The following is a 15966-nucleotide window of genomic DNA, read 5'->3' as shown; positions in this document are numbered from 1 at the left end:
CATGCACACACGCGCATGCCCTCATGCACACTCTCTTGCACACACGTGTACCCCACACGCCCTACAGAGAATCAATGTCTTTCTACCAAGACTTCACTTCCTGCCATGCTCCTGCAGATCTGAAATTTCCAGAATCAGATGTTGCCAGGGAAGTCGCTGCATCTCTGATTTTCTGTTCATTAAATGGGCAGGTCCGGGGTTGTGGTCGGATGCTCTGGCCCTTGGTCCCCTGGGGGTGTGTGTGTGTGAATGAACAATCTTGCTCAGATGGGGCAGAACGGGGTGACCAGCTCGGCCACCTCAGGGGATATCCTTACCAGATACAATGTAAAAACAACTAAAAGTAAAAATAAAAACAAAACCACCTTTCCTAGAGTTCCCCCGTTATATCTATAAAATGAACAGCATCAGCGGTGGGTGGATCAGGTTCAGGGTGGAGGCGCTTAACCCTGGCACAGCAGGACCTCCTGAAGAACCTTGAAAATGCACCAGCACTTGGGCTCTGCTCTTGGCGGTGCTGATTTAATCGGTCTGGGGCGGGAGCCCAAGGGCCAAACGCTCGAAGCTCCCTCAGTGGTTCTAGTGAGCGTCAAGGGCTGAGAAGAGGACAAGCTTGAGGCTGTGGCTTTCCAAGCCCCCTAATACACAGTCTTGCTAGTGCGGGGCTGCAGCATTGTGGAATGTGTGAACCGATCTTTGTGGCTTCTTCAAAATACCGGTCCTCAGTGTCCCCAGTGCAGTCCTGAGGGTGGGATCAGGGCTGGGGGTGGGGGCTCAGGGCCCTGGAAGATTGTAGGAAGAATGTGAGGCTCCTTCCCAGTCCTGCTCTGTGCTCCTGAGAGCACCCAGGGCAGCCTTGGTTACACGAGTGGGGCCGAGTGGGGAGGGTCGGGCCAAAGAGGCACCCACTGGAGGAGGCCCAGATGACGGGTCCTTGGGCGTCCTGCCCGGGCATCAGGCGGGAGCCTGCTGGCCTGGATCGCATTTTGTGCCAGGCCCTTTCTTGGATGTACTTTTCTTCCTCCTTCCTTTGTAAAGGGGGGGCGCTGGTCAGCATAGTTAGGGGGGCAGAAGTGAGGCCGAGGTGGAGGCAAGCTGTGAACTCCTCAGCACGTTCCCCGCCGGGCCGTCCTGACGCCGCGTAAATGCAGCTTTGCCGCCTGAGATGCGCATGCGTGTCCTGGTCCTAGCGCTGCTCCAACGAGGGCCCACACTCTGGGGCTCAAACAGCAGAGATTCACTGTCCCGCCGTTCTGGAGGCCGGATGTCTGAGATCAGGGTGTCGGCAGGGCTGGTTCCTCCTGAGGCTGTGAGGGAGACTATTCTAGGCCTCTCTCCTGGCTTCTGGCGGTTCGCTGGCGATCTTCGGCGTTCCTCATCTTGTAGAAGCATCCTCGCGCTCATCTCTGCCGTCATCTTTGCGTGACGTCCTCCCTGTGTGCGTTTCTGTGTGCACATTTCCCCTTCTTACAAGGACACCAGTCATACTGATTAGGGCCCACCTTAGTGACCTCGCCTTGACTTGATTGCCTCTGTAAAGACCCCGTCTCAAAGTAAGGTCATATTCTGAGGAATTGGGGGTTAGGACTTCAACATGTGAATTTTGGGGGTGACACAGTGCAAAGCCATAACAAGATGGTACCCATTTCAGCCTGGAAAGGGGTCCTGGGCAGAGATATCATTGAATACACATGGGGGGGGAGGTGTCACCTGCGGGAAGAGGCAGGAGCTTCCGGGACCGCAGCTCTCAGCCTGGGTGGCTGTTCCCCGGGAGCAGCACTAGGTTAATCTGAAAACAGGTCAATAGGATGTGAAGGTAATCTGAATTCTGAGAGTCTCGGCTTGGCTTCTGCGACAGAAACGTCTCCCTCGGCTGGCGCGATGACCTGTGTGGGAGGCGGCAGGACAAAGGCGCGGCGCGTGCTCTTGCTGTAGTTCATTCACAGGTGTTCGCAGCAGATGTCTTGGCCGCCGACTAAGCAACAAGGCTGGACGGATGCGCCGGCTTTGCTCTGTGCCTCGTGTTTTGGTGTTTTAATTAACCAGCTCGCTGGAGTGATGTTCGGGGCGGTGCACACGAGCCACATCTGGCTTCGCTGCTACAGGATGTTTCCAGGGCGAGGGGGGTGGCGTGTGGGGACAACGCGCTCTGCGATGAGACTGTGGCGAGGTGGATCAGACGGTCCCCAGCCACGCCCCCCGTGTGTGAGGGGAGGAGATGCCACGCCGGGGCCCCCGTCCATCTGCTGCACCCTGAGACGTCCCTGCGTGTCTGGCTCCACGGTGGGCGTTTTAAAGTTAAGCCTCTCCCTCCTGCCTGCCCAGAGTCGCTGTGCTCATCAGTTTTATTTGCATAATTTCAAGCACCATTAATAGTACATGGCATGAGGAAAAATGACCGAGCTCTTCCTCCATCCATGAGTGAAATTGGGTTCAGTAGAAAATTAGCTATCTTAACTGGCAAATGATGAAAGCCTGAGAGGAGCATGTTTCAATAAGGAGGACGGGGGGCCTCTTGGCTGTCAAGCACGTGGCCAGCCTGGAACTGGCCTCCCACAGGGGACGTGTGTTCAAGGGAAGGACTAGGGGGGGTCCCCTGAGAATGACGAAGTCACACTGGGTTAGGGGCCACCCTCATGACCTCATCTTAACTTGATGTCACCTGCAAAGACCCTATTTCTAAATAAGGTCGCATTCACAGGTACTGGGGGTAGGACTTCAACATCTTTTCAGGGGACACAGTGCAGCCCACAGCGCAAGGTGTGCTCGCTCGTTTTTCAGGCTGGGGGAGTAGTTGGCAGGCTTAAATGCCCTCAGTTCCTCTAGCCCAGCCAGGCCCGCCGAGGCAGCTCTCGGGGTTTGAACCTGTTCAGATCTGGCTATGACTGGCTCAAACTGGTCTGAACCAATGCAAACTGGGCCCAGCTGCTTGAAACCAATCAGAACCAACCAGAACCAGGCTGAACTAGGCAGCTCAAACCGGCTGCTGGGTGGAGGGTGCTGCCGTTCTCAGAGGGGGAAGAAGAGAACGGCACAGGGTTTGGGGCACACAGGGAAGACCCTGCATTTGGGTTCACACTGGCTGAATGAGAGGCGCCTCCATGGAGGCTCCTGGTGGTGGGCGCGGGAGAGGCGCGGGGTGGAGGCGGCATCTCGGCATCGAGAGCAATTGAGGGTGAAATTGCCAAGCGGTGGGAAGACAGCTCGACAGCAAAGGCCTGGGAAACGCCAACGCGCACAGGCCTCGAGGAGGAAGAGGCGCGGAGAAGGCGTGGCCGAGAGGAAAACCGGAAGGTGTGGAGTCACGGGTGCCAGTGGGAAGATGCTTCTAGAAGGATGATGTGTGCAGCGATGTCAAATGCCCATTACAACGTCAAGTAAGAAGGGGAGTGAGAAATGACTGAAGAATCAGGCCACGTAGAAGTCACTGTTGACACTGGAAAGAGCCCTTTCGGGGGATTTGTGGGCTGTGGGGAAATCGTGGCTGTGCTGTAGGTGCTTCAAGGAGTTGGGCTGGGGGGCGGCGGGAAAGGGGCAGGACCGGGCGTGACGGATCGCAGGCAGCTGTGTGAATCTCCCGGGGCTGCCGAGTCACAGGCCCGTAAACTGGGCGGCCTGAACAACACAGATGTTTCCTCTTCCTTCCAAGGCCGCGAGGAAGAGCCTGTCCCAGGGCTCCCCACTCTCTTCTGGCAGCCGCAGCCATTCCTTGCCTCGCACACGGTGTTCTCTGTCTTCACATCCTCTTCCCTCTGTGCGTGTCTCCGTTTCCAAATTCCCTCTTTGTATGAGGACACCAGTGACACTGGGTTAGGGCCCACCCTAGTGACCGCATCTTAACTTGACGATACGTGCAAAGACCCTGCTTCCAAATAAGCGCACGCTCACAGGTGCTGCAACGCCTTTTGGGGAGACGCAGTTCAGCCCACGATGCAAGGTGTGCTTGTTTGTTTGTCAAGATGGGAAGGTTTTGAGCATGTTTGAATGTTGAGGATGCATGAGGGAGAGAGCATCGTGGACCGTGGCCCAAGGAGATGGCCCCAGGGGGAGGGACAGTCCTTCTGCCCCTGATAGGAGAGACGGGGAAGAGAGCAGGGTGAGTTGGGGCCGCAGGCAGTAAGGTGGGGGCAGCGGTGGGGGCGGGGGCATGAGGAGCGTGGACAAGACTAAAACACTGGGACATGCCCTTGGGCTTCGCTCTGATTGGCAACGTGTTGTCCCTTAAAACAAAAATGATTTGAACCAAATATGGCAAAATGTTAAGACTTGACAAGGCTGGGAAGTAGAAGTGTAGTATCCATTAGATCGTTATATTATTTTCTATAATCTTCTGGCTGCTTGAAATATTTCATAACACATAAGCACATAGATTAGGAAAAAGGAAGGAAGAATAGCATCTTGGCGGGCTCTTGTCAGTGGCGGCTCTTCTCCCCGACCGTTCCAAGAGGAAGCACAGAGGCAGATGACCGATTTGCACTGCAATCTCCCGCCCCCTTCCCTCTCCTAGTTCCTCCCCTTCCTTCAGTTCCAAGGAGGCACGCTAATCTCCTGCCCAACGTGGACCTCTGGTTAGGGGCCCCCGAGGCCATAGTGCTGCAGGGAGCGTGCCCCTTGGCCATCCCCGAACACTCTCCCTGCTTGGGGACCCTGGCTGAGCGGGCAGCGAACACATGAGCCACCTCTCCTAGCTGAGACACCTGACCCAAGCTGGCTGACCACTAGAACCTCTTCCCAGGAATTTGGAGTTGGGCGGTGGAGGGAGACAGAGAAGGAACAGGTACAGGTGTGGGGAGCACGGCTGGGTCACGGTCATCGTAGCCAAATGCCGTGGGAATTCGTGGACCTCTGCTGCTGGGGGCTGGGGCTGCCCTGGTCCCTGCTCTTCAGTCTTCCTCGGGGTCTGGGAGACACGAGCCCTTGCACAGGACACCCCCACCTCCCACTCCACGCTGCTCTGGAGCCACCATGTGTCTGTTTCTTGCAGATCAAGGCTCCTGACCAAGTCTCAGCATTGGCCAATACTCATGACTTACAGCGGCCACATCGCCTTTCCCAGCTCTGGCCTGCTGCACGCGCAACCCAAGTGGGGTGGGGAGGACTTGGGGAGAGTCGGACAAGAACCGAGGAACCGAGGAGAAGGGCTGGCTTCCGATGCTCCCCAGGGAGGGGGTGGTTGTCCCTGGGGAGGAGGGATCAGGGTCTCTGCAAGTCCCAGGGCTGTGGGCTCTCCCTCCACCAAGTACAGACCGAGAGAAGCTCTTGTCAAATGGCCGCTGGAGAGGAGGGAGGTGGGCCGTGGACGAGCTTTTGGAACAATCAGGGACACTGGAAAGTGACCCCACAGGGAGGGTCAAACCCTGCTGCTCTGGCTCTCGGGACAAGTTGCAGAGCTGGTCTGGGCTTTTTATTCCGGGTGGAGCCGGCAGGAGCATAGGATGGCACAAATAACCGCTGCGCTGCTTCTAGCTGCCCCTGGGCTCACAGAGCGGCTTTGGCTTTGGTGGAGAGCTGCTACTCCTGGGAGCCAGCTCCCCTTGCCTCGCTCCGGGGTGCTGGCTGCGTCTTTCCTTTCAGCCCAGATCACCCCCAGGGCTTGTTTTAATGGGCTTGAAAGCAGAGTCTTATCCCAAGGCCTCTGCACAGGTGGGATCTACACAAAGGTTTGTGGAAGTGGGTAGGACAGCAAGAGCCCTGGTGCGGGAGAATTACCTGAGGAACTGAAGAAAAACCCCGATGCCCAGGCCCGCCCCGTGCGGGGCACATAGGTGGGTGCTCAGCCTGCCGGACCACCAGGAGCTGTGGAACCACCTTGCCCATCGAAAGCCTCGATCGGTGCCCAGAATTTCCAGGTGTTTGTTGCATAAACCAAGACTGTCCGCAAGGGAGAAGCCGGCGGGCAGCCGGGGCCCAGTTCCCATTCCTGTGCCTCTTCCTGCAGCTGTAACCGGAGTGAGTCTGCGGTTTCCACCGGCTCTCCTGGGAGCCAAGCCCCTATTCTTAGCCCTGGGTTCACTTACTAGGAAAGATCGCTGGGGAAGAAAGTGTCAGCCTTGGAGGACAGTCCCAGTGTGGGCCGCCTCTTATGGGGGATGTGCTGCTCCCTCAGTTTCCCTTTTGGACCCGCCCCATGCTTCACGATGGCTTTGGCTAGGGAGCTGCTGGCGTGAGCTCCCATCTGCTTTTAGACTCCCCTTTTGTCTGAGCTGCTGGCTCCAAGGGGACCTGACGGCCTCCTCGGCTATGGGCCTGGACCTCCCAGGGCACCAGGGTGTGTGCCAGGACATTCGAGGACACCTGTCTGTTCAGGAGGTGGAAGCGGAGGGTGGGCTCGTCACGAGGGCATCGCGAGGCTGCTTCTGTCGGGCACAGGAAGGTCGGCCCATCCTGGGCGAGGAGGAGACGCTGCAGGAGTGTAATTCCTTCCTCGTTAGCGATCCTAACCTCTGCTTCCTAAAGCCTCTCGTTAGGTGCCCAGTTAAACATCTGGGTCTCTTCTTTCTGCCCCCTGGTGTTCCAGGGAGGGGACAGGGGCCTGCTCCGGTCATGGGCCACAGGAGAGAGTGGGTCACTGCCCGAGACACTTAGCAGGTGGGCTCTGGGTGGGTTCAGAGGGCCCTGAGGCCCCTGGGGAGACAGACCCAGTCTGCCCCAGCCATGTGTCCCCATCCAGTGAAGCTGGAGACCCTGTGTGCACTCAGCACCTGCCGCCAAAGATCTGTGAGCACTTTGTAAGGATTCCTTTTAATTAGGTCCTTCCCACACAGAGAAAGAGAGAGAATAGTTTGTTCCAGACTTTGAGCACTACCTGGAGAGATTATTTCTAGCCACAGGCCAAAGGCACAGAGAGAAATAAAACCGGAGAATTTTTAGCTGAGAAGAGACTGTGTGGATCGGTCTGAGCACATGTCACCCACGCGGAGGCAGACACCAGAGCGCGTCCCCGCCTTGTGCCAGGCTGCCAAGCAAATCCGAGCGGGAGCTCATGCCCGGGGATGTTTTCCTTGCACTAGAATTCAGCATTTTGACTCCTAGCTGCAGGTTTTTTCCTACCGAGTGTAGGATTTTCTTTTCCTCCTCCTCCCTCATCCCATCTACCCATCCTATTCTTTGATCTTTTAGCACAGAGTGACTGAGTCCATCCTTTCCCAGATATTTGCTGAGCCCCGAGGTTTGCTGAGCCCCGAGGTTGTTCGTGGAAGTCCCAGGCGAGTGTGGGGGGCGCAGCTAGAGAAAACAGACCTCGGCGCCTCTGGGGGGCAGAGCGCTGGGCAAGGGAGCCAGGACTGTGGATGGGTTGGCTATTTTTTTTAAATCGTAGTAAGATGCACGTAACATTTGCCATCTTAGCCATTTTTAAGAATGCAGTTCGGTGGCAAAGTGCATTCACATTGTTGTCACCACCACCATCCACCTCCAGAACTCTTCTTGCAAAACGAAAACCTGTCCCCATTAAACAGTAGCTCCCTGTTGCTCCCTCCCCTAGAGGGTGGCTTTTCTGGGTGGATTCATTTGGGCAGACTATAGCCAGGCGACCTGTAGAAACTGCCTCCTTTCCCTGGATCACCCGCTCCTGACTCCTTTCATCCTGGTGTTTGGACTCCCAATCTCATGGCCTGAGGACACGCAGAAATGTATTCTGGCCACCCAGTTTGGCGACTCCTTTCCCGGGCACTGGGTGTGGGCAGTGGGCGGAGGGGGGTGCTTGGTGCAGGCATTTCACCTACCTCCAGCTGCTGAGATCCCTCTGCCCTTTCCCTCCCCCATCTGTGGGGGTGCTGAGCAGTCCTGAGCCAAAGTCCGGGAGAAATGAGAACTTGGCATTGGAAGTACGGAACGTCTGGGCAGCAGCCTTTTGAGGAGTCAGCAGGAAAGGTGGAATTGTACAGCCGAGCCTCCCTGGGCACCTTTGGCTGAAGGTCGCCGGGAGACGGCGTTTCCAATTCATGTCACTGCTCCAGCCAACCACTTAGTGTAAAACTGCCCATAAAGTGAACTGGAATTACAAGTGATAAAACTGCAGCCCACTCTCCCTGTGGCTGACCCCCTCTGCTCTGTCCAGGGCGAAGCTCAGATTCCTCCTGACAAGGGCAGCGAGGCAGCTGCAGACGCTTGTCTCCGGCGAAGTCCTGCCCTTCAATGGGAAGTCCGTGTTTTCTGGGGTGGGAGACCCTGGGCTTCTCATTAGCTCCTCCTGGAAGGCGGATGCTGCTGTCTCGGGCCTGTCTGTCTCCCGTCTCTCCTTCCCGCTGCAGTGTCCTTTCGAGTCACGTGAGGGCCACTTGCGCCCAAGCCCAGACGGGCAGGCCAGTGACCCAAGCACCAAGAGCCTGAGGGACCGTGACGACACCCTGACCCCTGGGCTCCTTGCGCCCACCCATGTTCTCTCTCCAGATACGCTTTTCTTGACTGAATGTTAAACACTTGAACCAATTCTTTCCGAGGGCTCCGCCTGATCCGTTCGTGTGTTTACTCCCTCATGAACACGACAGACGTTTATTGGGCCAGATCCTGTCCCTCGCCGTGAAATTGGAAAGATGACGTGACTCGGGTCTCGAGGGGCCCCCGTTGGGAGGAGGTAACTCAGGCCAGTCGCCAGGTGTGTCCGGGAGTGGAGGCAGCGCGGGGCGAGGGGCATCTCAGGCAAGGCTCCCTCAGGGATCTGGGGGTGAGGAGAGTCTTCTAGGCCCAGGAACAGTTTCCGTTGCGGCAGGGCGCCGTCTCGTGGAAAGCGTGGTGGGACGGAGGAGGGTTTGGTGAGGATGGCTTCTGTTGCACGCGGCCTCTGTGTGACGGGCGCAGGCGGTGTCCAGTCTCACTTATTGTAGCCGGATGCTGGTGACAGCTGCCATCATGCTGTGGCTTCATTATCCCCCTCCATTAACATTCTTCCCTTTCTTCTGGTTTCGTCAAGACTTTGACTTCGCGCCGAGCAGGGGTGTGTGCGTGGGAAGCCACTGCTCAGCAAGGCGCCCCCAAGCTCAGGTTCAGGGTTGTTTCATCGCAGCAGGGCCTGGCTGCCCGGGTGGGCCCCACACAGGGTGGGCTCAGCCGTCAGTGTGGAGTCCTCGAGCCCCTCCCTGCTCATTCCACGCACACCCAGCAGGCCAGGAGAGGCTGCTGCAGACCCGGGGGGCACAGGCTGTGGTTCAGGGGGCAGCAGCGGGTGCCTCGGCAGCGGTTAGGCCAGGAAGTGACGTCCTGATCCAGAAGGACCAGAACCCAGGAAGATGTGACTAAGTTGACATCGTAGAAAGATTCTGATCCCAGCTCTGTTCCTTCCTGGCTGTGTGATCCTGGGTAGGTTACTAAACTTCTCTGTGTCCCAATCTGTAAAGATGGGAACAGGACGAGAATGGGTCTGACCTGGTAGGGTAGTTGCCGAGATGAAAGGTGGCTTGCTCCAACCCGTCTGCCCTCTTGGTGGCCCTGGTATCTGGGGCTAGGGTCAGGGGTGTGGTCAGTGATGGGGCAACAGAAGGAAGCCCCTGGGACCGAAGGATGACACGTTGCCTGGAAACCGACTAGGAACATGCAGGAAAGGCAATCATGTTACTGGTGGAGGTGGCAGCTCCGAGACCCACCTACAGTTAGATTTTCAGAATTGTCTTAATTTTACCAGATCCTGATTCCATGTGGGAGGAGCAGCCACCCCCTCCCTCGTTTCTGCAAGGAGGGATAGAGGAGTCCGCTTTTTGTCCTTTTGTTTGTGGCTCTCACTGGGGTGGGGGGACTTGAGGAAGAGGGGACGGGGGCTGTCCTTCCTCCGGGACATCTGGAGCCCCAGGGCAATAGTGATGCTTCTTCCTGGGGCGTCAGTTTCACTGGGGGGCTGGCGGTGTGAGAGCTCGGGCTTCAGAGAGAACCACAGGCGTGTCCGCGGAGTAGAATGTGGAATGTGCTCGACTCTCAAAGATACCACCAAATATTTCGTGAAGTAGCTCCAGGCTGGGGGAGCTGCCTTCTGCGATGGCTGCAGACCTGAGGGTCTGTGCTCACTGCCTGTTGCTTTCCGAGTGTTCCAGCAGAAGAGCCGGAGAGGCGCTGCTGTGGGAGCCCTGGCTGGGAGCACCTTGTGCTGTGTCTTCCTGGCATGTAGGAAGCTTGGAGGGTGGGGGCGGCCCATGGCCATTTTTTTCTTTTTTTTTTTGAGACAGAGTCTCACTCTTTTGCCTGGGCTAGAGTGAGTGCTGTGGCTTCAGCCTTGCTCACAGGAACCTCACACTCCTGGGCTCAAGGGATCCTTCTGCCTCAGCCTCCCGAGTAGCTGGGACTACAGGCATGCACCACCATGCCCGGCTAATTTTTTCTATATATTTTTAGTTGTCCGATTAATTTCTTTCTATTTTTAGTAGAGACAGGGTCTCGCTCTTGCTCAGGCTGGTTTCGAACTCCTGAGCTCAAACAATCTACCCGCCTCGGCCTCCCAGAGAGCTAGGATTACAGGCGTGAGCCACCGCGCCCGGCCCCATTTTTAAGTTTATAAACAAGAAATGAGGAGGAAACGGTTATTAGATTTTCGCATTCCCCTCTCCACACTCAGCAACACGGGCTGTGGCATCGTGGGGGCAGCTCAGTGAGGCTGGGGACACTGGCCACGGGGGGTTGGCTTGGGGAAGGCCCCCCCCTGCCATGCTCTCGCCTCCCTTCTCTGCGGGCACAGGCAGCCCCTGACAGCTCAGTCCCTGTCCTGCAGCTCCCCGCCCTCTTAGCATCGCAGCCCTGTCGGCAGGTGACCATAAGCATGGTGGGAAAGGCGCCACTTTGGACGGTGCTCTGAGGGGACAGTGTGCACAGGCCCCTCCCCCGAGCTTCTGAGCAGGCCAAGTGGGCTTGAGGCCTCAAGGTGGGAACTTTTCCCCCTGCCTTGAGTGGTTTCAAGGAGCCTGAGACGTAACCCAGAGAACAGATCAATCATGGCCCTTTGCCAATAATGAGCTGGTGCCCTCATCAAAGTTGTCACCTCTGTGGGCTGAGTTTGCTCATCATGTGGGTCCCTGGAGGGGCTCGCTGGGAGGTCTCTTGGACCCCTTCTGGTGCTGGCATCTGACCCACAAACCCCGAGGAGGTGGCGGGCCCGATGGCCTGGTGCGTCCTGCTCTGGGTCAGAAGCACAGGTGAGCACAGCAGCCCATAGGTGACACTTTCTGCCCACGAAGGGCTGTTGAGAGAGGAAGATGAAGCTGGGCTCGCTGCTTTCTCTGCTAGGTGCCCTGCTCCTCGCCCCTCTGTGCCCACCGCTCAGCGGGTCACACCTCTCAGGACGTGCCCTGCGCACCGCCAGCCCCTGGAAGGGAGACTTGCTGGTCGCGTCGCCATTGCAGCACCCGGTGCACACACTCTGCACGCGGCTCTCGCGCTCCTGGGGCTGGGGCTACCTCCCGTGTGTCTCCATGTCCCCAGTGCAGGGCACAGGGCCTGGCACCCAGCAGGGGCTCAAGAAACGTTTGTTAAACAGAATGAACATGAGGATGGGGCTGGGTGGGGGGTGTGTCTGGGGAGTCCCAGATGAAAACCTGCGTGTTAATGACCCACAGGCAGTGGCAGCTTCACCCCACCCCCGTCCCAGGGACTCCCAAGCTTGGGCGGTGGCCAGAGCAGGTCACCAGAGTCTACAGGAGCTCACTCCCCGGGCCAGCCCTGGGTGGCAGGAGCCCTTTCCGCAGAGTGGGATTATGCTCTTCTGGGGTAGGAGGTTTGGGACCCTTCAGCTCCAAACAAACAAACAAACAGGACTGCAGCCAGCATTTATGGCATTTGTGAAAGTTAGATAAAGCGTCCCTCTCTGGTCAGACACAGCCCTGCAGCAAGCACATTTGTGGCAGTTACAAAAAGTGCCCCTTCCTCCTGGCAGATAGCCCAGGCCAGGTGCAGGGCTTGGCAAGCTAGCCCCAGGCCAGCTCTAGTCCCACTTGGCCCTTGCTGGACTCCCTTGTGCAGTGAAAAACCTACCCGACTGTACAGGACCCCCGTGCTCACGTCCTTTCCGAGGGTCTGGCTGAGCTCACTTTCACAGATGCCCCCTCCCGCCGACCCATTCATCCTGGGAACTGGGGTGGCTGGCTGGGATGGTGGTTTCTCTGGGCTCAGACTCTGAAGGGCTCTTCTCTCAGTAACTTAGGGGTGCCGCCAGGCCGGGGGAGCTGCCCGCTCACCATGCCCCTGCCCTTCGACCTCATCTACACGGACTACCACGGCCTGCAGCAGATGAAACAGCACATGGGGCTGTCCTTCAAGAAGTACCGGTGAGGGTGCGGCGGGAGGGTGGTGACGTGGGCCCTGCCCCCCAGCCACATGCCCAGCCCCCACGTCCTGGCTGCCAGCTGGGCCCAGGGTGGGAGGACACACTGTTCTGTGTTCTCCCGCCTTCTGCCCTTCCCCTCCCCGCCACTTCCATCTCTGCCAGCTCGGCTGATAATTAATAAACCGCCGAGAGAGTGTCTCCACTGCCCTCCGGCTGCACTGAGGCTGGGGGCAGGGGTCAGCGGTAGCCTAGATGGAGGGAGCAGAGGAATTGCAGGAAGCGGGGTGTGACCTCTGCCATGCGGACCTGGGGGCCTGGCTCCTCACTCCCCACCTCCCATCCCCTTCCCCCCCCAGGGTCTGCAGGAAGGCCACGGCCATCGCTCCCTGTCTCTCTGCAGCCGGCGGGCGCGGGGTTTAATTTAGCGCCGAGCGCCCTGCTATTTATTACGCGAGCTCTGGTCCCGTTGACTATCCCACGTGATTTTATTAGGGAAAAAAGTGACAGGCAGTGTTATTGCTTTTATTATTAATGCGCGTTCTCTATGCACTGGGCGCTCTTTCCTCCCTCCCCCAGCACCTCGTGGGGGGCGAGGCGGGGAACAGTGCTGACTTCAGCACTCTGCAGACAATTCTGGGTCACCAGGAGGGACGCCAGGGTGAGGGAGCTCTTGTGGAGCTGCCTGAGTCTCAGCGCTTCCCTGCAGGCGCCCCTTCCTGGGGGCGGGCTGGGCGGAGGGGCAGGTTCTGGGGCTGCGCCCATTGAGAGCGCCTCAGAGTTGCTCCGCCCGTGGTTGGCTGATCCTAGAGGGACAAGGCCCCTCTGGGCTTTGACCTCGAAGCCTCTGCCCGGCTGGGCCGTCTACCCCTGCCTTGCAGAGGAGGCTTAGAGGCATTGCCTCCCCAAAGATAGCCCCGCAGGCGGTAGCCTAACTGCACCCGGTCCCAATAGGCCAGGCACATCCAGGGGACTCCCCGCCCAGGAGTATAGGTGACCCCGGGGACAGCGGGGAGGGATCCCCCCACTCCAAGCAGCACCCCCTCCCTAGGATCCCTCCAGGTGGTGGTCATGGCCAACAGTCCCTGAGCACTAGCCATGGACCATGGGCCAAGAGCCCCCTGTAGCCCTAAGGCAACCGGGCTGCTGTCATTGCCACTGAGCGGGTGGGGAAACTGAGGCAGAGAGGTGAAGGCACTTTCCTGTGGTCACACAGCAGGGTCTGCCCCGGCCACTGCACGGTTACAGTGTTTGTGGCTGCGGCGGCCCTGTCCAGGGACACACAGGGAGCTTGCTGACCCTGGTGCCTGGTCCCTGCTACTGGGGGGGCAGGTGCCGAATCCGGGTCATCGACACCTTCGGCACAGAACCTGCGTACAACCACGAGGAGTACGCCACGCTGCACGGCTACCGGACCAACTGGGGCTACTGGAACCTCAACCCCAAGCAGTTCATGACCATGTTCCGTGAGTGCCTGGCGGGGCATGGGGGGGTCGGGCGGGGGGAAGGGTGCCCTGGGGTCCTCAGAGGAGGCAGGGTCTCCTTCCTCCCTCTCCTTCCTTCCTGTGCTGGTGGGGAGCAGGAAGCACAGAGGGGTGTCCTGGGCGGAGTGACCTACCCAACGCCAGAGGACGCGGCCTTCGCCTTCCAGGAACGCAGCGGAGCACACAGCTCTGGAGCGAAGGGGATTCAGGGCCCTTCCCGAGGGGCCGGAGCACGTCCGTGGGTGGCAAGGGGCAGGCGGCAGCCCTTTCCCCGTGGAGGGAACAGGCGTAGGAGAGATGGGCTGGGCAGAGCCGGGAGACTCTGGAGACGCTAGAGTGGCATCAGGCGCCACCACTGGGGATGGTGGGCAGCGAGGCGCAGGCGCGGCGGGAGCCCTCGGTGGAGATCCCCGCGGAGGGCTTGAGGCAGGGGATGTCCCCAGAGCTGAGCTTTAGCTTTTTCAAACCAGACTCTAAAACCTGCACGCACACTGACCAGCCCTCTTGAATGCAGCACAGTGAAAATAGTTTAACTTTTTCTCGACAACTCGGGGTGGGGGGGGGGATCTCGATCTCACGGCCCTTCGGGACGGCAGAGGTGTGCGGAGCCCTGTCCCCTTCTTTTCCTCCTTGCGGGGAGGCTCGCGGCTGTCACTTTTAATTACTGTCAGTACAGCTGCCTCCAGCGGCACCTCGCACGCGCTCTTTGAAGGCTCTGGGCCAGAAAGCCGGATAAGCACCCTTGTTAGGGTCGCGTCTAAATTAAGAGCGAAGTGGGTTCTGAGCAAAGTCCAGAGGGACTTAGGATAAGTGAAGTGAATGATCTTTGTTTAGCCCGTCAGACTCGCGGCAGCTCTTCCGGATGCTCAGAGCTTCCTCTCTTCCTTATTCTCCAGGGTCTGGGCTGTATTAGGAGCAAATGCGGTTTTTGAATAAATAACTAGTGGCTTGGTTAAATTCCAGAAGGGTGGGAAGGTGGGAAAGTGCCTGGAGCCCACGTCCAGATGAGAAAACGGAGGCCCGGAGAGGTAGAGCGGCCCACCTGAGGTCACACAGCTCTGTGGGGCCCCGGCTCCTTCTGCAAGGCCCTTTTCAAGGTGACGTGAGATTTCTCATTGTTCTCTCAGGCGAAGAGCAATTAGAGTAGAGCGACACAGGGAGCAGATTTCTGGAGGGGAAGGAAGTGGGGGGGAGGGGGGCCATGCGCCAGGCTGCGGAAGAAGAAAAGCTATGAGCTGGGAGCCTTGTGTCATTAGCCCGCTTGCAGGGAAGCAGTCGGAGCTGAGGCTGGCGGAAGGGACACGGAGGACTGGGGAGCAGAAGAGTGGGGTCTTTCAGCGAAGGCGCCTGAGTTCATATTCGAGACCTGCTGTAGGTTCTTGACGTTCTTGAACGTCTCGGAGAAGAGCCCTTATTGAGGCGCGTCATCCTGGCAGAGTGCGGATGGCCGGGGTGCTGGTGCAGGAGGGGAGCCCAAGAGGCTTCTGCCATGACCTGTACTGAGAAAATGGGGACTTGTCCAAGGTGGAGCCCACTGGATGTGGAATTCCAGACCTGGCAAACTCCTACTCATCCTCCAAAACCCCCAAGTCAAATGTCTCCTCTTTTGACCGTCACTTTCACCGACTTCCTCATCTCCTATTCTAGGCAGAAGGTATGGCCTCTTTGCTTTTACTTTTATAATTTATACCTAACTCTGTAGAAGCATATATTGAAGAGTTATTTGCTTATACATTGCTTTCCCCTGATAGACTATGAACTACTCAAAAAGGGGCCTCTGACTGATTTATCGTACTCCCTCTGGAGCCAACCTAGGGCCTCAGAAAATGTTAATTGATTGGAGAAATGGCAGACAGGGTGGACAGAAAGGAAGAGGGCAGCTGGCGGTTCTGTGATGCACAGAGCCCGGGAGGGAGGGATTCCCCAGTGAGCTAACTGGGGGCTGGCCGCTGTTGGCCTTACCCTGGCTCTGCCCCCAGGACCTCTTTGCTTAATGGCCCCTGTCATTTTAATTGGTTGCAATACTTCCCTGTCCCCCTCCCACTGGCTTAGCTAATTGTGCTCTAAATCCGTCCCTTCTGGTGGGGAGGGGTGGAATGAAGGGCAGTTGAGTGAAGGATTCTTCAGCTACAGAGACTGGGACAGGCAGGTAGGGGGAGAGGCCAGGTGACAGCCCCAGCAAGAGCCAGAGTCGGGGAGAGAGGACAGATGTTACTGGCAAACGGGGCCAGGGAGGGTCTGCTC

The 15966-nt window shown here is 58.0% G+C and overlaps 1 protein-coding gene across 3 annotated transcripts in view; it reads left to right on the top strand.

Annotated features, from left to right (window-relative positions):
* MGAT5B (mannosyl (alpha-1,6-)-glycoprotein beta-1,6-N-acetyl-glucosaminyltransferase, isozyme B) overlaps positions 1 to 15966 on the top strand; it is a 65043-nt gene that overhangs the window by 33294 nt on the left and 15783 nt on the right. For all 3 annotated transcript variants that reach the window (XM_012664211.1, XM_012664213.1, XM_012664212.1), the window contains exons 9-10: positions 12111 to 12242; positions 13571 to 13704. In XM_012664211.1, coding sequence (XP_012519665.1) covers positions 12111 to 12242; positions 13571 to 13704 — 266 coding nt within the window. The remainder of the gene's footprint in view (positions 1 to 12110; positions 12243 to 13570; positions 13705 to 15966) is intronic.

This window comes from Propithecus coquereli, unplaced genomic scaffold (assembly GCF_000956105.1).
Source record: "Propithecus coquereli isolate 6110/MARCELLA unplaced genomic scaffold, Pcoq_1.0 Scaffold871, whole genome shotgun sequence".
NCBI classification, from domain to species: Eukaryota; Metazoa; Chordata; class Mammalia; order Primates; family Indriidae; genus Propithecus; species Propithecus coquereli.
Note: the sequence above shows the minus strand (reverse complement) of the source record. Positions and strands in the feature narration are given on the sequence as shown.